The 23,272-nt window shown below is 36.2% G+C and overlaps 1 protein-coding gene across 4 annotated transcripts in view; it reads left to right on the top strand.

The window, feature by feature from the left end:
- The window catches only part of FIGN (fidgetin, microtubule severing factor), a 144,636-nt gene that overhangs the window by 3,776 nt on the left and 117,588 nt on the right, over positions 1–23,272 (top strand). Inside the window, exons 1-2 of one of the 4 annotated variants that reach the window (XM_054478438.2) lie at positions 11,344–12,150; positions 12,916–13,085. The exons of 1 other annotated variant lie outside the window; for it this stretch is intronic. In XM_054478438.2, the coding sequence (XP_054334413.1) occupies positions 13,061–13,085 (25 nt within the window). In that variant the 5' untranslated portion in view covers positions 11,344–12,150; positions 12,916–13,060. Of the gene's footprint in view, positions 1–11,342; positions 12,151–12,915; positions 13,086–23,272 lie in introns of those variants that run through there. 2 more of the 4 variants (XM_063647583.1, XM_054478436.2) reach the window with 2 other exon arrangements.

The raw sequence follows: 23,272 nt of genomic DNA, 5'->3' as shown, positions 1-23,272 counted from the left end.
AGATATTAACTGATATTTCTTTCCCTGGACATCCCCCGCATTTTCTGTGCATCTATTACCGTGACCATATCAGTCCATATGGAATCATCTTCCAGGGGAGGATTTAAATGGCTAAGGAAAAAGAGTCAAAATCTCAACTTTGAGTTCCGTTCAGAAAGACAAATAACTTTGAAAAACAAGAAAAGAAGTACAAAGGATATAGAGACAAAATTGTTTGAAAATGAAAAATTAAAAGCCCTAAGGATGTAGAGCACAGTTTATACCAAAAATAACACTGTTGGAAAGAATAAAGGATAAAGTAAAAGATGATTTTTGAAACACAGAGAAAAGTGAAACAACTCAGAAACAGTCACATACCACATGTTCTCACATATCAGTAGGAGTTAAATAATGTGTACAGATGGACGTAGACTGTAGAATAATATATATTGGAGACTCAGAAGGCTGGGAGGGTTGGGAGGCGGGTGAGGGCTGAAAAAATGACTTAATGGGTACAATGTACACTATCTGAGTGATTGTTACACCAAAAGCCCAGACTTTACAACTATGTAATATATTCATTAACATAACCGCAACTGTACCCCTTAAGTTTATGGTTTTTTTAAAGAAAAGGAAAAAAAAATCTCATTCAGATTGGAGTTATGAAAACAAATAGGAGACAGTGGTGGAAGGGAGACTTGGACACAAAGGAGAGGGGAAGAATAGGGCTTAGCCATAAGTATGGGTTGCCCTCTTCCCCATCCTTTCTTTTTAAAGAAGCCTGTGTTAATTATAATGCCACTTGGGAATAGAAACAATGAGTTAGTAAGATGCCTTCAGGATTAGATCTGATGACAGATTCTCTGAGGTCAGACACCGAGCATGGTGTGGAAAAATATCCAAAAGATTATGAAGCTCCTAAGAGGGATGCAGAAAGGCTGAAAGAATTTCATTGGACTAGGATAAACATGCATTCGTATCCACGGGACACCCTGACTGGATACATTTTGGATCATACAAGCTGAAGACCCACATGGTAGGACCATGGATACCTACTGCACGTGTATCTGAGACAGAAGTTCAAGCGCCATGCCTGAGCCAAGTGAGTTACACCTCAGTGAAGACAGAATATGGCTGTGAACCACAAGCCTTCTTGTCAAAAACAGGATCTAGAGTACCCATCAAAAGAAGAGAATGGTAAGAGGAGATTCCAAAATTAACTGAATGTGTCTCCAAAGGAGACTGAGAACTGAAAAAAAAAACTGAGAGGACCTTGAACTATTTAGGTTTCTGTTTTGACTACTAACAGCTACTGGAGAGCTAAAGTTGGTGTCTATATTTTGTTGTCCTCAGATACTCTATTCATTGTGACACATAGCCAACAACAATCTTGTGGAATATTATAATGACAAGAGTAGATATAATACATGTTTAACTATGGCAAACATCAAGGATGCTTCTGTGATAGATGGAAGGGAGAATAAGGAAAGAAAGTTATTATTGCTCTGGCAGAAGAAGTACAAATAGCCTTCATTAAACAAGGGCTGACATGAGCATGCTGTGCAACTGTGTAGCTTTAAGCAGTATAGTTATGGTAATTAAAAGAATGATTTCTATTTTTAAAACAATATTTATAGGTAGATGTTTATTAAAGTTGAAGCCATGTTTCTATACATACATTTTAAATTATTCATGATTTATATGACTCTCCTCCTGTACCTCCTCCTCTTCGTCCTTTCCTTCTAGAAGGTAAACATTGGCAATGGCCCTATAAAAATGATTTGAAGTGAAAGCTGCCATAATTTTTTATCACTGTCTTGTCAATACAGTGATGTGACATTTTATAAGTTTAAGTTCAATATCATCACAGGTAAAGTTAAGTCTTTATTTAAAATTTCCAGAATCAATAACTGAACTTGGTAACATGGCCCAATATTTCACTTCTTTTCTGGTGCAACATTGCCTATACCATATCCTTTCTGCTGCATTTTAAAATATTATTTCTTATCTCCAAGGAGCTAAAAGTGGCTAGCTGGAGTATCAGGAAATACCTTGCTTTTTCCTCTTTAGCTGTTTCTTCTTCAGGTAGACTTAACTCCATTCATTCATTTAGTCATTCAACAATATTTATTGTGTCTACCACATATGCCAGTTCAAATGCTTTATTATTTTAATTTTTTGAAAGTTTATGTTGAAATATTTATTTTACTATTATATGTGGCCAGATCCTCTATGATTTGCTTAAATTGGCAGCATTTAAACATTTTAATCAATTTTGAGAGTAATAGTTTCCACATCCCAAGGTCCTGAATGCTTCTGAAATGATGGGCTCATAGCTATGCTATGAGCCACTGAAACATGCAAAGTAGGTTCTCAAAATTAAGATATAAATTAGATTATTAAAAAAACTCAGAGCTAGACAGTGGGCTAAAAAGTATTATGAGTATTCTGATAGGCTCTATTTGTTACTCAGATACAAGTTGAATGGTACAATCATTTTAATTGTGTGGTGCAACAATTCCAGAGGGTACCATTCACAACAACCATGGTAAAAATGGAATTCCTGGTATTATGCATAATAATGATTCTACACAGCCATTCTACAAACTCCACCACTACCACTTCCATCACCTCTGTCCCTTCTTTCTTCAAATATATTTGTGTGCTTATTAATAGGTGATCCCTTTCCCAGTGTTCATCAGGCCGGTCTTGGTGGTCTCACTCCCCTTGCCATCACAGTTCAAAAATGTGACCCAACAAGGGTGAGAATAAATCCCCTGATGGCTTCTGGACAATGGTTTCCCTTACAAAAAAAGAGACATGGAGCAAGACAACACTCCTCTTCTTCCGTTGGATGTAGTCTTGTCTCATGTGATGTTTGAAGCTGTTGCACCCATAATGTGGAGTAAAAATCACCAAAATATTCAAGATAGTAGAAAAGAAACCCAGGAACTTCCCTACCCATATATTTTTACTGAGAGATAATAAACCCCTTAATTCTTGAGCTACTGTTAGTTTCTCCTTCTCTTACTTGCAACCAAAAACATCCTTAATGAAAGTCATGAATTTGGCTACTGCATTTATGAGTATGGAAATGAAAAAGAATTTTGTTACTTCTTGTCATATCTTCTGACCAGAAAATACAAAATGAAACAAAACAAATCCAACCTTCTGGTGTTTCCACCAGTCTCACTATGAGACTGCAAGTCACTGCCTCTTGGTTTACAAAGGACATAATTAACATTTGGTGTTTACCAGTTGTTTTGGGGAGGTGGAGAAACAGTAGTAAATAAATTAACTTGGTTTTTAAAAATTAATTGGCTGTGATACTTGGGAGATCAGAATATAGTATGGACTCCTAAAACACAGTTGATCCACTTGGTAATTCTATGTGGATCTAGGGATTTATTTTTCTGTACCTGTATAACTGCCTTTCTCAATACCTGAGGCTGTCTTCACCTCTCTTTACCCAGATAGTTGGAAATCTGATTGTTGTGAGTATGACACCTGTGCGTATGACTCCACATGGGAAAAAAAAAGATAATATTTAGAAACTGCAGCCAGGTTTCTCACAGGTGATACAGCCCAGACCTTGTCACTTTTGGAAATGATAATAATAAACACACTCGAAGCAGGGCACTTATTTTTATTTATTTCATAATTTCAACTTTCATTTTAGATTCAGGAGCTACATGTGCAGGTTTGTTACATAGTTATATTTCGTGATGCTGAGGTTTGGGATGCAAGTGATGCTGTCACCCAGGTAGTGAGCCTAGTCCCTAACATTTAGTTTTTCAACCTTGCCCCTTTCCCGTCCTCCTCCTCTTATAGTCCCCTGCGTCTATTATTGCTATATTTATGTCCATGAGTTCCCCATGTTTAGCTCCTACTTATAACTGACTACATATAGTATTTGGTTTTCTGTTCAGCAGGGCATGTTAGATAGCAGACAGATTGTACTTAAATATGCCTTTTTCTGATTACCTGTAAATCTATGCTAATGGGCATGGACGCCTAACACTCCAATCTATTTGTATGTTTAATTTAGGTTGAGAGTCATTATTCCTATCTGTTGCCAACTAACAGGAAAGAGTACAAAAAAGGAGAACTTTTCAGTTATAAGGCTCAAGTCAACCAACATCAGGTCACTTGATAATGGTAGACCTGGCAGGGGTCCAAGGCAGGGGATCCTTCATAGATATTGTGGATGTCTTCACTCCTGTGATGGCTGTGAACTATGGTGGAGCATGTATGTATCAGCAAGAAGGAGAGAAGAAAAGCATCAAAAAAGAGAAAGTGAATGGATATTACTTTCTTGGAAAGAAACACAGTATTTAGTGTTCTCAAAAGGAGAATTTTATTTTTCTTCTTTTAAATAATAATAAAAAGAAAACCCACATGGCTTGTGGCCTGAAGGAGAGAAGCACAGGGACAAGGCTGCTTTTGTACTCTATTAAGGTTGAGATTAAAGTCCCTACTGATAAACTGAACATTCTTTAAAAGTGACCAGAAGCAAACAGTGTCTGTTTGCTGCTACTTTATTACAAAGACACCACTGAGAATAGCTAAGAATATACTATTTGATCTTTAACAGGTTGACCAAATGATTGCAGTTGGCTCCAGTACATGAGATGCTTTCTGCAAATTATTGTTTCTAGTTATAAACCTTTATAATATCTCAGAATGAATTATGTATGTATTTCATGTTTTCTTTTCTGTTATCATCCTTGATGTTCTCATTTCAAGTTTCACCCTAGCCTCCTAATAATGCAATATTGAGGCCATTCAGACACTAATTATGCCTCCGTGGCTTTTTTGAAATGACTAAATCAGCATCAGTTCTATAATTATCATTAGCAAGTTTGTATCAGTGGCTCACATCACTTGAAAAGCTCAACTTAAATGATTTGTGAATGTACTCATCTAATACATTGAACACTCTCTATAGATACAAACAGGTGCTTGCATATTGCTTTATGTAAAATGGAAAGTCTGTACATGCATATTGTATGAAATACATTTTCAATTCAATATTAAAATATTATTTCCACACTTGAAATATTAAGCTATGTAGAGACACCCAAGATACCTGTGCTTTAAAAGCTCAGTTGGGGTGAGCAGTGTAAGGAAATAGAAAACTATTACTCACACTTACGGCTAGACCTGATGTCTTCCTCATTTTCAGAATGTTCAAATAGGAATCTGGCAAGGATGATTGACAGGAAGAAGTATCCAAATGCAATTCCTCTGTATTTTCATTGTTTCTGTTCTTGAATTATTGATATTGCCAGTAGTCATTTGCCATGAAAACAAATCAAAATTCGTATGGTAAGCACTTACTTGAATGCAACACTTTTACATGTTAAAAAATATTTACAGTACACCATGCTTATAATTTAACAAAATGGCAAACTAGTAGGGAGAATAACTATAGCAAAAAAAAAAAAAAAAGACCATGGTACAAATTATAATCTTAATTCTGTGACTCAATGTATAAATGTTGTATGAGAAAATATTACAGGAGAAGAGAACAGCTACCGAGAGGAGAAACCGTGAAGATTTCTTTGTATCTCTTAGAAAGGAAAAGACTCAACTTAAATAGGGAAAACCTGATAAGAATTTATGAATTTAGGTCTCTTTAGGAATAGTGGAACATATATGAAAAGCTAAGCCATTGTACTTCCCAGTGGCAATCGCTTTATATATGTATACACACACACACATGCAAACACACACATATATATATATATGGTTTTTTTCACACTACCTATTACTAGATCCTTGTTTGTAAAAAAAAAAAAAAAAAAAAAAAAAAAAGAAAGAAAGAAAGAAAAAAACTTGTGCCAGGCTGTAGTATTTTATGACCTACATTATTACTCTCTGGGTGGTGAAATGATGGTGCCAAACTAATTATTGCTTTGTCTAATTTTAAATCCAGGTCTACGGAGATTAACAGCTTGCACATTAATTCAAAGCACCAACAGCCCACCTAACCTAATGCCGTTTGAAATGAATTAAAAGCCCTGTTTAGGAAACTTTAATATACTTTAAATGAAGGAAATGTGCATCTATATTTTTATTCGGTTTACAAAAACCAAATTCACTTTGCTTATTTTGCTTGTTCAAACATACTCCAGGGAGGAACTTTCCTTATCTTCAGGCATTACTTCTCTTAAAAATGAAATATCTTCTAAGCTTGAAAGCATGGTGTGAGTGGAACTAATTGTAAAGTGGGGGTGGTAGTGGGGAGAGAGAGGCAGAGTGAGTAGAAAGACCATGTTCAGGTAGAGGGAAAAAATTCAGTTCCAATGTATTGTCCCTTTTTATATCTTTGACATTAAATGAATGCCTTTAAACACACTGACATTTTGTAATATTACAAAATGAACGTGCAGAATTGAGCAATCAATACAAACAGACCATCTATAAAAAAGGCAAGGAAGCATATCACCAAACCTACAAGAAGGATTCACAGTTTGGGGGACCAGAAAATGCTAGACCACTGCAATAACTTCCCTCCTGGTCTCCCCATTTTCAGTTCTTTTAGCTCTATCTTCTTAAAGCAGGGTTCAGCCCACATAAATCTCTTCATTACAAACCTTCCAGCACTTTCTGTTAACTGCCTACTGAAATGAAAACCTCTCAGGCTGGGACTCAGTGAAGTTCCTCTGCAATACTTCCCCAATTCTCATTTCCATCCTTATTTCCCATTCTGTGCCTGTGGAAAGCAAAGGGTCAACTAAACTAGATTATATGCTATTTTGGGCAAATACTTCTACAGTTTCCTTTCAATTTGTCTTTGCTCATGTCTATCTCCTCTATTTGTCAACTCATTAATTTCCCCAGTAAGCATGTATTTTGAATTATCCCAATTAATTTAGGCATGGAGGAAAAACAAAGATGGAAGTTAAAACAATTGCCTGCCCTCAAGAAGCTCGAAATCTAATGCAGGAGTGAAACACATGAACACCTTTAAAATGATGTGAGGGTACAAAGAGAGAAGGAGAAATAGAGTCTGAACAGGGGAAAGATACTTAAGCGCCTCTAGGAAGGTTGGGGTGTGGGTTGGAGGAGCTAAGTGCTGAGCGTCTTAAGGGAGTTCGCCCACAGAAGCAGAGAGGAAAAGTCAATTCAGGCAGGGGGCACACTGTCAGGCAAGGCATAGAGAGGAAAAACAGCACAGCTTATGCAAACTATAAGTGGTCTGTTTTATTGGTGCATAACAATTGCTATGAGAAGGCCAAGTGTGGTGGCTCACTTCTGCAATCCCAGCACTTTGGGAGGCCAAATCAGGAGGATCACTGCAGTCTAGAAGTTTGAAACCACCTTGGGCAACAGAGTGATATCTGTTCTCTGCAACAAATAAAAATTTCCATAAAAAAAAAGAATAGATTGCTGTGACAAAGTCTAGAAAAACTGTCCTGTCCTTCACAAAAGAACTCACAATTTCCTCTAGACAGAACTCCTTTATAACTGCACTTTCTAACATTCACTTTGGGCTATATTTATCCGGCTTCATCCATAAAATGTTAATATCACTTTTCTTCAAATCCTCTGCAATTTGTAGTGTAGTACTTTTAATCATGTTAAGCATCGAATACTTTCTAAATGAAATTGAGAACCATGCAAAATCAGGCAAAAGTTCCAGCAAATATACACACACTATAAATATGTGTGAATTTAAAAATATAATACTCAGGTTAACAGAAGAAAGCAAAACATCGTAAGTGAACCCATCACAGGATTTTCCAGTTTGTCTCTACTGTAGAGCTAGATCGCTGAGGAGATGTATGAACCACACTAATATCATTTGACAGTACCTGCATTTGAGTGTCATTCTGAGCAAATTGAGTAAATTTACTCAATGAGGTCAAGATCTTCACTAGCTTTTGTGGTTTTTTTTTCTTTCTTTTTTTCTTTTTTTTAGGGGAAAGGGTGGTACATAAGGACTTCTTAGTAATCTTAAACTGCAATTTTATGGACGCATTAAACAATTATCTTGTCACTAATTTGCATTATTGTAAGAACTACCTCAGAGTTTTGTGAGTAATATGAAAGAAAAAGTCTAGTTTCATAAACAGCTACTAAGTTCTAGAATGTGTTTTGAAACCCAGGAGTTTGGAAGACTATATTATTAGTTTAATGTTTTATTAAAATATTTAACATTTAAGTTCAAAACTAAAAAACAATATTTGAAAAATTAAATTGAATTGCGTTTAGCATTTTATGAAAAACTATACATCATAGCCCTCCAAACTTCTTTCCTTAAAGCATCTCGTGACCTACATCTCCCTCATCTTTTCTACCCACTGTCTACCTTCTGCCTCCGCTGATTTTTTTTCCTTTCCTTTCCTCTCCCATCACTTAGGTAAAGCACATCTCTGTGTCCAGCCTAGCTCATATTTTCCTTAGTCCAGTGCAGACAAGTCCATGGTCATTTGCAAAATCACATTCAATACCACTTTGCTTATTCCCTTAACCTTCACTTTTGTTGTTGTTGCTTACATTATTTGAGAAGAAAAAGCAGAAAAAAGTAGAATTCTCCTCTGAATTATCTTGAAAGGAAGGCATACACACACACACACTTCTGAAGAAGAAATAGTTACGTTGATTTTTCTTCTGATTTTCTTAAAAAGCACAAGTCCGAGTACACTGTGTATTAGAAATTCACATATTAGTCAAAATGTTATGCATTATATTTTAATGTGTGTGCATTTAAAAAGTAAAATAGAAAGAGAAATGATATTGCTAATAGAGTGGGAAAAATTAGTCAAATTTATTATTTTCTGAAATAACTGTTTCCCTGACTAGCCAATCAACTTCCTTTAAACACTCAATATTTAATTTTCATGTTATCTCAAGAAGTTTCAAAAGATATTATAGAGATGGATGTCAGCTACAGCCAGAAACATCTCTTTTGATTAAAAGTTTTGAAGACAAATGCACACAGAATATGATGACTGTTAAAGTGCTTTTTAATCATACCACATCATTAAAGATAGTTTTATTAAAACAACAAAAACTATGAACATCGCAAACAATGCCATGAATCTCTGTGAAAAAGAAAGTCAAGTTTTATTTTCCTTTGCTTAAAGTAATTGGAGAAAAGCAACTTTTACCTATACTTAAAAAAAAAGGGAGAAATAGTGCAATGACGAACTCTCCTGTGTATCTTATTATTATGGAAGTCCCATAATGTATATTCTATTATGTAAGTGTCTTTTATTCCCAGAGTATATGTAATTTTGAACAATTTAGAAACTCTGTACCTCTATCCAGTGCTCTTTTGGACAGTTTTCCAGTTATTTTGATTCCAAAGTTAATTATATTTATTTGCATGTTGAATGATGTTTTTTAAATGTGTATTTCAAATGAATCTATACGGGAATTGGAAAAGTACAGTTATTATCTATTAATAAACTCTTGCTGACCACACTTTTTCCTCCTCTTTTTAAAGAGCAGGGGTTGTTTTTATTTTAGATATTATAGATGAATGGCTTTAAGTCTGTAATCAAAATACATTGTTTTTGTATTCAGTGGGCACTGTATTATATATTTTATTCACTATTTGAATTTACACAAGGAACTGTAAATTCAATGCTAGGAATTTAATGTTAAAGGTTGATGAGCTCTGAACTTTTTTAACAAACAAGAACAGAGCAGTTTTGCCCGAATTGCACAGAGCATCTGCTGTGTGTCCAGAGGACTTTTGGTCGTCATTCCCCAAATGGGCAATAACTGCGATTATGAGTGCTTCACAGTTTTTTTTTTTTAAATTCATCTGTACTCAATCCAACAGTGACCCACAGATATTTTCCTACACTTATTTCTTTGTGGTAAAATCCAATGAACAACTTTTCATAATATCATTTTCAAAGCCATCTTGTAAAATATAACTAAAGAGGTTTCAGTGTTCTCTGCTACATCAGAATAAAGTTCTTCTGTTTTATTTCGAAGACTCCTTTTAAAAAAAATTCACAGAAAGGTCAAATCCATTCCAAATAGAAATCTCATTGCTTAGAAATATTTCTTAGGATCTCGAATCACTCTTTTTTTGTCTTTTAAATTCTGTCATCTGCCTAGATTTAACTGAAATAATTTTTATTTCTCAGTGTGTTAGCTAAAGGCATCCATTCAAAGGTAAGAACATCATAAAAGGTGAATGGAATTAATTTCAAAGTATATATTTGGCATTTTTAAAGAGCTGCATTTCAGCATCTGGAGAGCTGCAATTTAGGCTATCAAATCTACAACAGAGAAGCTGGGGGAAATGTGAACACCCTTATGAGGAGGGTCAGTCCTCAGCAAGTGCATTTTCGGTTCCAACCTTCAAAGGTAACATTTTCAGCTTGATGGGCTCCTGGTGGAATATATAATTTGCCTCTTTCACTCTTAGCTTCGTTGAAATATAGAGGACTGGATGTCTACCAGGCCAAAGTATAAACTCACCATTTATCTATTAAAGTCATATTTAATGAAAACGAAGAGAAATTATGACCCAATTCACTCTCTTTCTCATTACAATTCCTAAAGAACTTTGCCGGGCACATTATCTCGTAGACATCATGATCAAATGTTATTGTTTGCTTTATTATCTCAGTTGGATGGTTGGCTAGTCTAGAATGAAATAGGTTGAAGGCAATACTCTCAGCCTAGAAGTCTGAATGAGGTTCCCATTCAAATAATCCTGATTGTTTGCGGGTGGGGCGGGGTGATTAGTAAACCAACTGAGCTTACACTGCATAGTAAGCGTCTGGATGCCGCACATTTACATCTAACAAGAGACCCCAGAAAACGTGTGTGTGTTTCTTAAACCTTATGTTCCGAACAAAAGGCTATCTCAGCAACAGACAATCAGCACTGCATTGCTCCCTGGGATGCGAGCAACACACTCAACTGCACATTTCATTCTTCCTCGGCTCCCAGCACCACAAAGCCCCTACTCTCTTCCCACTCCTGGGTCCCCAGATTACTCCATAGAGGGGGGTTGGGAAGGCAGAAGCCTAACGTCTATGCCTGCGCACCAGCCGCCGACACCAGGGCCCCCCGGGCGCTGCTTTCTCCAGCCCGAGCCGCCTGGGGGAGGTAGGGAGGGGAGCCAGGGAGCGCGAGAGGGGACCGCACACCTAGACACTTAGGATTTTATTTATTCACAGGGAGGCGGGGGAGGGGAACTGGGCGAACGCGAATTTTCCCCCCGAAGTTGCTTCTTCTAAGCAAATCAAGTCGTTTTCTGGCTGGTGCTCGGGGCCCCGGGGAGGGTGCCGGTGAGGTCCGGGCTCTCGAGAGCAGATCCCGTCCCGTGCGCAGAGGGGGTGGGGAAGGGCGGACGGGCCGCAGCTGTCGAGAGGGCCGGGAACCGGCGGGGAAGGGCCCGCGGGCCGGGGAGCAGCGCGGCTCTGTCCCGGGCCCTCCAACGCAGGCTGGGGAGCGCAGAGGCCGGCTGGTCACGCGTGGGAAAGAAAGCCCCCTTCCCCCTACGGCGCTGCTCCCCTTTCCCCAGGCTGGGCCGCCAGAGAGTGCGTGCAGGGAGAGCTGCGAGTCCCCGCGCGCGTAATCATGACCTCGGGGCCCCCTCCGGGCCGCGTGAGCGCGTCGGCGAGGCTGGGCGGCCGCCGCGGCCCCGGCCGTGTAACATGACCCGAGCGGCCGGCCGGCCGGCGCGGCGCGGCCATTGAGCCCTCCCTGCCCATGAATCTCTGGCGCGTCTCTAGCTCGCTCGCCCGCTCGCCTCCCGCCTCCCTTTCTCCCCCTCCAGCTCCGCGGGCTCCGTGCGCCTCTCCCTCTCCCTCCTGGTCCTCCCGCTGCCCGTCTCTCTCCACTGCCCGCCTCTCGCCACTGCCTCCCGTCTTCTCTCCCTCACGGCAGCCTCCGTCTCTTTCTCCCTCTCTCCTTTGAAAACTGATCTTTGGCTCTTAGTGTGAAAGTGATTTGAATTTGGCTCGGCGGCGCTCTGCGCCTGCGCCCAGCCTCTGGCATGCTGGCTCCTTCCAAGCAGCTGTTTTGGGTTTGAAATTCCAACATGGCAGAGGCTGCAGTCCGTCTTCCCTTCAAAAACTTGGAATGATTTCAAATCATAGGCACCTTCACTTAACCCTAGCTTCCATTCATCAGCAAACACATCGGATCGATGCTACGCTAACCTATCGGGTTCTCTCTCCGCGCGTTCAGGTAAGAGGAGCTTCGTAGTTTTCTACCATCTGTTTAAATTTGTTTTTGTTTTATTTTTAAAGAATATAAATACATCCAAGACCTGTAATTAAAAGAGATCTTCGAGTTGTGCCGTAAACATTAAATTCAATTTCCACTCGTTTCTATTCTGTACGCCAACCTGCTGTCTAATTTCTCTGTTCAAAGTAGCCCTGAAACATTATAATGCATATTTTTGCTGCTTAATCATTGTAACAATAGTATGGGATTAAGAGTTCGCGATTGCAAGAATCTCGCTTTTCGCTATATTGGGCTTACTTATTACTATCTTTTTACTTCAAAAATAAAAAATAAGAAAGCGGAGCCATAGGGTGGGGCTAGACTTTCTTCGGGAACTAACTTCTAAGTAAATAAGAAGTGTAAATAAGAATCTTGCACACACACAAAAAGTTGAGGTTAAATTACAATCTCGTGGCTGGGGGAACGAGAAAATGTCAGAAGATCGGTTGCAGAAAAATGTAAGCACATCATCTAGGAGGGGGTACAGCGTGGTGGGCGTATTGTTGGCAAGGAACGGGAGAGAAAGATGTATAATTTAATGGTATATACAATCCACTGATCCTATTACCGTCCTCCCCGGAGCTCTTGTTAGTTTCAATGGGAGTGAGTGAAATTGACATGGACTTGCATTCCTGGTCATGTGCTTTTTTTCCTTTCTTTCTTCTCCTGTGATCTGAGATCCCCTTTTTGTTGATGTTGCTTTCCCCCTTAATTATATGCATGTAGGTTAAATGAATACCTGACGAAAGGGCCCACGTTTCAAGGCAGTGACATTTGATAGCTGAGAGGAAAAGTGGCTTTAATGAAAAGCAACCTTTGGAATTCCTGCTTGTGAGAAATCCAATTCAGCTTTTTGTGCTGCCAGCAAGAAATGATCAGTAGCACCAGTGTTTATGGTATGTCAGTTTTGGAATTTACTTCCTTTGCATCTAAATAGGAAAGACAAATGAAATAGCATGATAAAACCATTGAAGACTGCCTGGCAAGCAGTTGCTCATGATATAGAATTCCTTTTTTAAAAAAATATATGTTTAATGTCACCATGCTTTTTTTTCTTTTGCTATCACTTGTTTGTATATTGCAGTTTTGATTAATATATTACTTGAATCCACTTTTATCGGTTTTAGCTGTCATCGAGAAGTTGCACGTTACTAGTAATGCACTATATATATATAACTGCTGAAGTCAAATAGTATGTAAATTAGTTAAACTCAGTGTGGGGTTTTTTTTTTTTTGAAGGGGGGAGGCTGGGCAAAGGGGAGAGGGCAGGAGTGTTGGGAAAGATTACTAACTAATGAAAGTATATCTATATATATGTACACACACAGGAACAGGACTGGATGAAAATTTTATTTTTCTCAATCTATTAATGCAGTTTGACTATCTGCTCTTGATGATTGCACTTTGTGGAGTAATCAGTTCTTCTGAGTGTGGTTTTTTTTGGGGGGGCGGGTAAGTGAAGAGGTGTCTTTTACATGAAAATAAAAATTATATTTTGATTGTCCAAAGTCCTTGATGTCTTTTAAAGAGCAGGGATAGGTTTTTTTCCCCCTTTCCATTCACTCGTCTGCCTGTCAGCGCTTTTTACTTTTAACTTGTGACAGAATTAAATAATCAGGCACTGAAATTGACTTCGTTTGAAATCGCTCTTTCCTCTTTCTTTACAAAAAAAAAAAAAAAAAAAGTCAGTTAAATGGAGTGAGAGGGGATTTTAAATAGCTCTTGTGGCAGTGCCCTGTGTACACTTTGTGATATTCAATTAAGACTGAGAGGGAACAACAACAAAAAGATGTTAAAGTATTTTGCATAACCAAAGGATATGTCCACTTTAGACTGTGTTTTTTTTTTTTTTGGTTGTTGCTATATTTACCCCATGACCGTTAATTCCTCCTGAAAAGAGAGAAAGAAGGAAAGAGAGAATATGAAAAAAGAAATAACAGTGGGGCAAAGCTGCCAGGGGTCTGTAGTGTGGCCGTGGTCACTGCTCTCTCCTAACACAAATGTGAATATGAAGAGAGGAACTACAAGACCCGTTGCGCGACATACACTTCTGGTTGGACTCTGGTGACTATTGAGCTAAATACACACCACACTTACACGATAGGAAGGATTTGATTGAATTTTGCATTTGGAACTTGTTGACTTTGAAGCGATCAATAAGAAGACTGTTTATTTTAGATGCACATAATTTGCCCTGAGAAATGTTTTAAGGAGGAGAGAGCACAGCTTTTTTTCCCCCCGGAGCTGTTGGAGCGAATGGGATTGCCAGATGGGCGATTTCCCTCTGTGATGTTAAAGCTGTAATATATATTCAGAGCAGATTGGGCTGCTGCCTGTGATGAGGAGGATATTACATTTATAAATTTTAAATCGGAGCTCGGACAATGTGCTGAGAGCAGAAATTGGATGGTTTGACTGTTCACCGTATTGATACTTAAATGTGATTTCTAGGTAGTACTAATAATAATCATTGCAATAATTCATGAAAAACATACTGGCATAGGCAATTATATAATTCATGACATTTAACAGCAGATTTGAGTGTGTAAATTGCCCCCCTCTTAAGTCTCTGCTTACTATTAAATAATAGTCACATAATTCATTTCCCTATGTTTAAATGTCCGATGTGCAAATGATATTAACTTAGGAGCCTTGTTATCATATATTAGAATTCTAGGGGCGAAAGTTTACATACATATATATAAAGCAGACACTTGTGTATACGTATAAAGTGGTGTTAGTGGCTCTTGTTTTCTAATTCTTTACTCTGATTATTTTTAGATTTTGTTTGTCTCAAATGTGCGGCCTAAAGGAACCAGAGCTACAAACCTAAAAGACTAGAAAGTGGGCAAGTGCTCACACTCTGGCAGCTCTGCTGTTGCAAATTAAAAGTGTGTTGTGGTCAGGAAATGAAAGCTACAATGTCTCTTTTGAACAAGTCGTTTATCAAGAGAAACATCTATCAGGGACTGCCTTGTCACATTGATCCTCTAAAAGTTAGGTCCGAGGTGGAAGCTGCTTTGATGTTTTTGATCCTAAATTTAATACAACAGAAAAAAAGCAAGGATATTTTGACCAGTATAGATTTTTAAAAATGTTTCCTGGAACCAACAAGATCTATTTATTAGGATTTCACTATGTGTGAAGTTTTCTGGATGTAACAGTTGAAAGGTTGAAGGGGAAATCCCAGACTTTATAAATTGATGATTGTTAGAATATACATTTATAATACATTTAGTGATGGCTGGCTTCTTGGTGCACATGGAATGGACGTTTTGAACACAGATTGTTCAAAAGGAAAATTATTTTGAAAGAGTATTTTGGAAGAATATGTAGAGAGTCAAGAGTTTTTCATTCATTCAAATTTTAGTTATCCTCTTCTCTTCTTCCTCTCTTTTACTCCTTCATGCTTGCTTCTTATCTTCATTATATTTGTGACAAATTAGCTTTTATTTGGAAAAGAAACATTATTTCTACAAAAACCATGTCCCAAAACATGCTTGCACACATCGTCTCTATTGTTTATTAATTGTGCATGTTTATGGTTATCAATATAAACTGCGTGGACACATAAGTCCTTTGGAATTTCAGCTTAAAAATAGAGGTATCAGATTAAACATGCTATGTGTTCTTGAATAATGAATATGTTGTATGCATTATTTAAAATTTAAAAGGTATTGTTAGGAAAATGACCAAGTTGAAACAAAATTGTGAAAGCAGTTAGAAGCAGCCTGCTTCATTTTGGGAGGCAAAGATAGGAAAGAAGTGTTTCTTCTTTAAAATAGAGTTTTTGGATACTTGTCTTACACTGCTGGAGGCAACTTGTTATTTCATGTGGGTCTAACATCAAATAATCAGGGAAGAGTAGGGTGGGAGTTTTGAGAAGTGTAATACTTGCTAATTAATCATGTCTGAAATGAAAGAATCATAGCAGGGTAATAAAGTCTCGTTGTTTTCCTGGAAGAGGGTAAGACTTCTGTTTGGAAGCTGTATGTGTGAGTTGATTTGCTTTTCTCTTCTCCTAAAAACACAGTTTATAGGGTCTCTTTGGAGTTATTTCAAGAAACATCTTTTTTTTTTTTCTGAAAATAGAGTATTTTTCTTTCTCCTGACTGTATTTCATCAGTAAGATTCTTAAAACTGTATCTGCTATCTTCTGAGTGAAAATAGGGGGTTTTATTCTTTAGTTATATTTAAGACTCCTGTAGCTGAGTTTCCAGAGCTGATATTTTTTTCCTTCCCATAAATAGAAAATATTTTTTGTTTTTGTTTTTATTCATGTTAGGCAGGAACTTTGAAAACCTTTTTGTAGGTAGTTACTTCTGATAGATATTCAAGAGTGCAGAAATTTCATTAATTACTTTTAGATGATAATATAAGAGTGTAACCAGAGAGAAGAAAATCGGTAGTATTTCCAAGAATCTATAGAGACCATCTTTATTATTACATGGCATTTCTAAGATAATTTAAGATATAAACCACCTGAAAAGATATAATTTCATTATAGGTTAATTATTTTTTCCTGAGCTTCTGGTTGTCACCTTTTAGAATTTAGTATCTTACTCAGTACATGCATAGGGACAGATCCACAAAGTTTGAGAGTCTGCACTGTTTTTCAGAATGTTCATGTCAAGGTGAAGACAGCCATGCTAATACTTCCCTGTTTTTGTCTGTGTGAGTGTTTGGATGCCTTGAATGATTGCCTAATTAAGTAATCAGTTTTAGTGGCCCAAAATCAACAGAATTACTAGATGTATTTGAAACAATTGCAGGCTTTTATGGTTTGAACTTTCTAGTTCTTAGAACCTTGGTTTAATAGAAATAGAAAGGTGCTGTTTTACCTTTGATCAATATATTCTTGAGTGCAGATTTCACATACTACTCTTTATAAAGTACTGTGTTCATTGTTGAAGAGCAAATAAATTTAATTACCAGGAATTTAAATTGATTTATAAATTTTTGATTGGAAGAAACTATTCTGCAGATGTTTGTGTGAAATATTGACATATGCTACTGATCGATAGAACTTGATTAATCAGCATATCTGCTGTTTTTCTTGAGTCATTGATAAACTAGAATAAACAAATGGTTCAGAAAAAGCTACAAATTTTAACTCTCAATAAAAAATAAACTTATGTGTCTTTCTTTTGAGATATACAAGAGCTAGTGTTTTATTGAAATCGGTTGAACTTAGAAATTATTTGGGGGTACCACTTAGAAGCTTACGAGTCCCAAAATTCTGCCTTTCAATTAACACACACACACACACACACACACACACACGGAGCAAGAGAGAGAGATTGTACTTGTATTTTTGTTTATTGAAAATGAAAGAATTTTTTTGACACACTGCAAATAAATGGCCAGTTTAGCAAGTGCTTTCCATGATTGGATTTTGTTATTTTCTTCTTTTTTTCCTAAACTTGAATTTTTAGCATTAACTTTTTCATTTAACTTCTGGCAGAAATTTTAAGCATAGCTGCTTTGCTATGATTGCTGATTACTGATCTTTTTGATATTTTTGATGTTATCATTTAAATGGCAATTTTCTTTCAGAAATGTTTATTTTAAAAAGTAAAATAGTAGGAATAAGGAGTATGAAAGAATATACTCAAAATAAATGGTACGTTGAAGTTCGAAGCAAATCAAAAGCAAGGGGGTATGCTAAGTTTCCTTAGGGCAGCACCGCAGGTGCCTGCTCAGAAGCACTGCCTCAATACAGCACATCCTGTATTGTGTAAGTACAGTACCTGTTGACAGGTACTGTATTAAGTAAGTAAGTACCTGTTGACAACAGTAGTCTTAGCTAAGAGACTGAGGAGGCAGAAAAGATAGGTGATCAGAAACCATCAAAACATGAGATATCATATGGCACTTTCTGTTAATAATATTTACATATTTTATGCAACAAATCTGCTTGTTGTCTTGTTATTTGAATATTGACACTTTGCTTAACATTGCATATGGTGGGCTGTTGTTTCAGGGTGTATCAGAAGCAGTAAATCCAAAGGAGAATTTCAATTTAGATGTATTTATGTTAAATATATGTATAAATGGATATGTTTGCTCATATTTTAGCTCTCATGACTTTCACAAAGCATTTATAGTATCACTGCTTCCAATCATTTTTGAAACTGATACATCTTGAAAGTAGAATGCATGATTTATTATATGAAGGCCCAAGGTTAAACATTTTTTACCCTATAGCTTAGCTTAAGTATTGGTATTTTTGTGTTGGGAAATGTTTTTTAGAAAGTATGTTTTATAATTTTGGAAAATTTGCTTCTTACTAGGTTTCTGTTCTCATTTTCATAGGATGAGGAGCTTTTAACCAAACAGTTATTAAGGATGTATAATTTACAGTAAAGTTTTTTATACTACAGAATATGAAATGTAAAATACCTATAAAATGTTTTCTTTTACCCCATTTCATTATGTTGAAAATACCTTTACTCTCTTTCTTTGCTATGTTTTAATTTCTGCTGGTATTTTACATACTTATTCCATTCTGCTTGTGGATATGTTCCTGGCATGAGAACAGAAACTGCATTTTACTCCATTTATCTATATATATAGTTCATATATATTTCATATGTGTATATATATATGAACTATATATATATGAAATATATATGTGTGTGTGTATATATATATTTTGTTTTTCCCAATTCAACTGTTTGCCTTATGTCAACTGGATGCTTTTTAGACAACTGATAATTAAATGTCATCTATTTATGAGAGTAAACTAATCTGAGAATGGGTGACCTCTACTTTCATTCATTAGTTCATGATGAAATATTATTCTTGGAAATAGTAACATCTCAAATAAAATTTTAAAGGTAGTGCAATGTGAAGCCGTGGGTTTCTGTATGTCATTCTGAACTTTTTGCTTATCTTTTGACTTACTATCTTCACCATTAAGAGACATTTTTACCTTCACCTAGGACCAGCTACATAATTTCTGACCCAGTGCAAAATTAAAATGTGAGGCATCTTGTTCAAAAATTAATTTGAAGACAGCAACACAGAGCATTAAACAAAATGCAGGGCCCTGTGTTGTGTGGTGGGGTGGGGGCCTGTGTGCCTGAACAAATGATGGGGCAATGAAGCCAGCCCTGCCTTCACCACCTACAGACTTTTATTTGGGGCCACCTTTGTGGAAGTCACTAGGTTTCCGGTTGGAGATTGACTATTCCACAATGATTCCATGTGCCTCTGCTGAAAAAGATACTAATGAGAGTTGTGTAAGAAAAGTAATGGGAAATGAACCATTAAGTATCTCCTGCTCTTTCTATATCTGAACTGGGGATTGAAATATTTGCTTTTGTCTCATCTTGCCCTGTGTCTGACATATCTCCTATATATCATGTGACTTTTTGCACAAATATTCTTAAAAGGAACTTGTGTGTGTGTGTGTGTGTGTGTGTGTGTGTGTTTAATGGTTTGCATGTAGTTACATACTTCAATATTTATCCCAGGCCCAGAATAATTGTAGTAGTAAGAGCTGAGGAGGTTCTCTGTTGCCAAGTACTGCCACTATCCCTCCTCGGTTAAGGCACAAGAAAAATGAGTATTTTTATGTAGAAATCCTACATTATCTGATACAAAATGCTGACCATTAAAAAAACGAAAGTATGCTCATTGAGTGACAGGAAAGGGGGGCAGACCCCCAAATAACCTTGTTATAATAGTATCAGTATTGATACGAGGACATTAGAAAGTGGTATTTTAGCTATATAAACATGTGGTGACAGCTGTGTTAAAGAGGAAAAGTAACTGTTTCATGCAGTAACACTAATGTTACAGTATGCTATATTCAAATCCTGGACTTAGCTTCTCAATTTATATTGCAATAACCTCCCTCTCCCTGGAAATTAGAGTCGTATGACTCCTTTACCAACGTTCTGTGCTGATAGGTGGACAAGACGTTTACATCGTTGCTTCCCAAAGTACTTCTCAATGAGATCAAACTTCATATTGAGATACCTAAAACTGAATTTTGAATTCAAGTGGCTTTTTCAAATCAAAACTGAGATATGATGGAATGTCCAGCAAGTATGGATCTGAGTGCACTTGAAGTTGCACCATTTATTTTCAAAAGATATTTCTCACATCAGATGACTCTGCCAGGAAGGGAAATATCAAAGAGCTTGGAAAAAGTAACTATTCTTTTATGTAATCCAAGACTGGGGTGAAAGTGGGGGGCTTTAAAGATATTTTTGAGGAAGAAAAAAATTGAACTTATTTTGAATGCCTTGTTAGACTTTGTCGGGAGAAATGCCACATATAAGACTTTCTAAGAAGAAAAATCTTTGCCCTGTGTAATAACAAGGCACTGCTCTCCACACTGATAGGCACTTTAATGAAAGAAAGCTTGGAAATAACTATTATAACAGTGTCCCATTTAAGTAAAAATTTACCCCACAGTTTAGGAATCTTTTTTTTTTTTTTTTTTTTTTTTTTTTAACTAAGCCATTGCAAACTTGAAATATTTTAGTAGGTAGTTAGCCACAATTCACATTTTCTAATGTTCTGTGTTCTATCTCCAAATTCTGTAGTATAATTTCAACTGGGACTCTTCTTTTCCTGCTTTACTCCTATACTTGGAATCTTGTATTTTCATATTAAATGTTTTGCTTTAAAAATGGTTAAACTAGGAATCTGGGTAAATAAGTGGCAATATAGTAGATTGTTGTGCCAAAAAGAGCTTTTTTATTTTTCATGTGTTCATTTCTTTTCCCTTTTAATTTCAAATTGAAGATTGTAAACTCTTTCCTTTAAATAATATACCTCAATGATGCTAAATTATAAATCTTAATTAGGTATGATTCACTGATTTTAATCTTACAAGATAATTATTCTGAGTAGGTTAAAAAAGGTTCCCTTAAGATTGAAGGCATTTTCATTACAATCCCCATTTTCAGATCAAACAAATACTGTGAAATAAGCAGTACTATTATTCTTTTATGCTTAATAGTTTGTACTTTTCAATTAAAGTATATGGATGAAGAAATAAGGCGATAGATAATGGCAGTCTCATTGTTTGCAAACTAAGTGCTTTTGATAAATTTTACTGCTAGGAATTACGTGGATCTAAGGGAATCTTTTAAATAAAAATTACAGTTTTGATTATCTAAATGGAATATGTTCTTGTGCATGTGCATAGATATATTTCTTTGTGAAGGTATTGATGTCAGGGACACTTTTGGTATTCCTTTATGAGTAATTAGGTTAACGGGGTTAGTTAGAAAATGTATCCTTTCCTGGAAAATGAAAAATTACATTCAAGCAGAGGTAAAAGAGTAGAACATATTCATGACTTTAAGTACTTAAAAAGATATTTTATGAGTCATTTTTGAAGAATAATACCCAATATGTAACTTGTTAAGAATAATCGCCATTTTTACTTTCTAAAGCACATCTATATTAAAACTGACTTTCTGTTCATGACTCGCAAATCTGGAGTCAATTTTAGGCCCAACTTAGAAAAGATGTGGGTCTTATCCCCCCTGCCCTTATCGTGGTATCCTATGCCAGTAAAGTCAGTACAAAGTTCTCTTTTAAAGAGAGATTTTCATTTGCATTATTCAGAAGATTAAGCAACGTTTTTGGGAGGGAAATACTGATAGGACCCAAATGTAGACATTGGGACCCTGAATGGCCTGTATCCTTGTCTGACAAACTGGAAAGAAAAAATATTACCAGCTTTGGAATTTTATATGCCTAAATGAACAGTGCTTTTTCTTTCTCTGGGAAGATTTTAAACATACTATGAATACAATAAGGGTTACCTAATTGGAAAAATATGTTTCCTATAATTCTAAGAGTACTAATCAACCAATCATCGATATTAATTTACTTATGGATGGTAAGATAGTAGAATTTTATTCAGAAATGAATGTCCAGTTGGAGCTGGTATCTCTTTAGAAAGTGAAAAAAATTATACATAAGCAAAATTCTTCTGGGAATTTTTTAAAAACATAGGTGTGAAATTTCCATCAATAAAATTTTTGGCAGTTAAAGTATTACCAAAAAAAAATTGAAAGCTCTTTATTATGTTTTGTTCTTTAATAAGCCTCTAAATGAGCATATACAGTGCAATAATGCCTTTTTTGTTTACTTTTTTGATTTTTGTCTTGTTTTGTTTTAGCATAAAGTAAAAAGAGCTTATAGGTAAACTATTTTGTACTATTTATTTTTAAAGATATCTAGTAAGGACAGTACAACATATAGTATAGGTTTGTTCATAATGATGGGTAAAAAAATCTATAATTTTACCACCATGTAATGATAGCTCCTTGAAATTTTACCCTACTACTTCAAAATGCCACAGTCACTAAGATGGGAGGTGTTGCTGATATATGATTGGAATGCACATGTATACTTAAATACATCATTTTTAAAAAATTGTCTTTATTTTCTAACAGCTTGTTGGTGTCCTTTGCTTAGGGCTAAGGGGAAGATGTTTTCTGCTATTTTGCTATTGGCATACTCACCAAGAACCTTGCTGTCTAAGCCATCTTCCTACCTACCTAGCTGTGTACCGTTTTGAAGAGCTGTTTTTTTCTTTTCTTTTCTTTCTTTTTTAAAAATTTTTGATGTTTATCTGCAAGGCTGGTTATTACTTGATCATCTGGAAAATCAAATTTCATTTCAGCCACTGGAATATGATATTTAGATCATGAGAGGTAGTTTGAATTAATTAAGAGGATAATATTAGGGTTTGTATTAGGGAAAAGTAAAGCAGCATTTGTTGTCATGGATAACCTACCCTTCTTGATGAAAGACAACATGTAGGAATAGGGGAAGTAGGCACAAGTTCGAGAAAGTCATTGAGGCAAAGCTAACATTAAAGACTGTTTTCATGTGGTTGTTACACAGAATGATATTGGCAATTTTGTAAATTAAACCCTAATATTAATTATGTAAAAAAAACCTTATCACTTATTAAGAATCATTGACTAATAATCAGCAAATACCATGTAGCTCTATTTTAACGAATTATATTCTCCGTTTTAGGAACAACTGATTCTATATCAAATCCTGACTATGTGGGATTTGTGAGTATGCAAATTAAAACAAC

Source organism: Pongo pygmaeus, chromosome 11 (genome assembly GCF_028885625.2).
Source record: "Pongo pygmaeus isolate AG05252 chromosome 11, NHGRI_mPonPyg2-v2.0_pri, whole genome shotgun sequence".
Classification (NCBI taxonomy): domain Eukaryota; kingdom Metazoa; phylum Chordata; class Mammalia; order Primates; family Hominidae; genus Pongo; species Pongo pygmaeus.
Note: the sequence above shows the minus strand (reverse complement) of the source record. Positions and strands in the feature narration are given on the sequence as shown.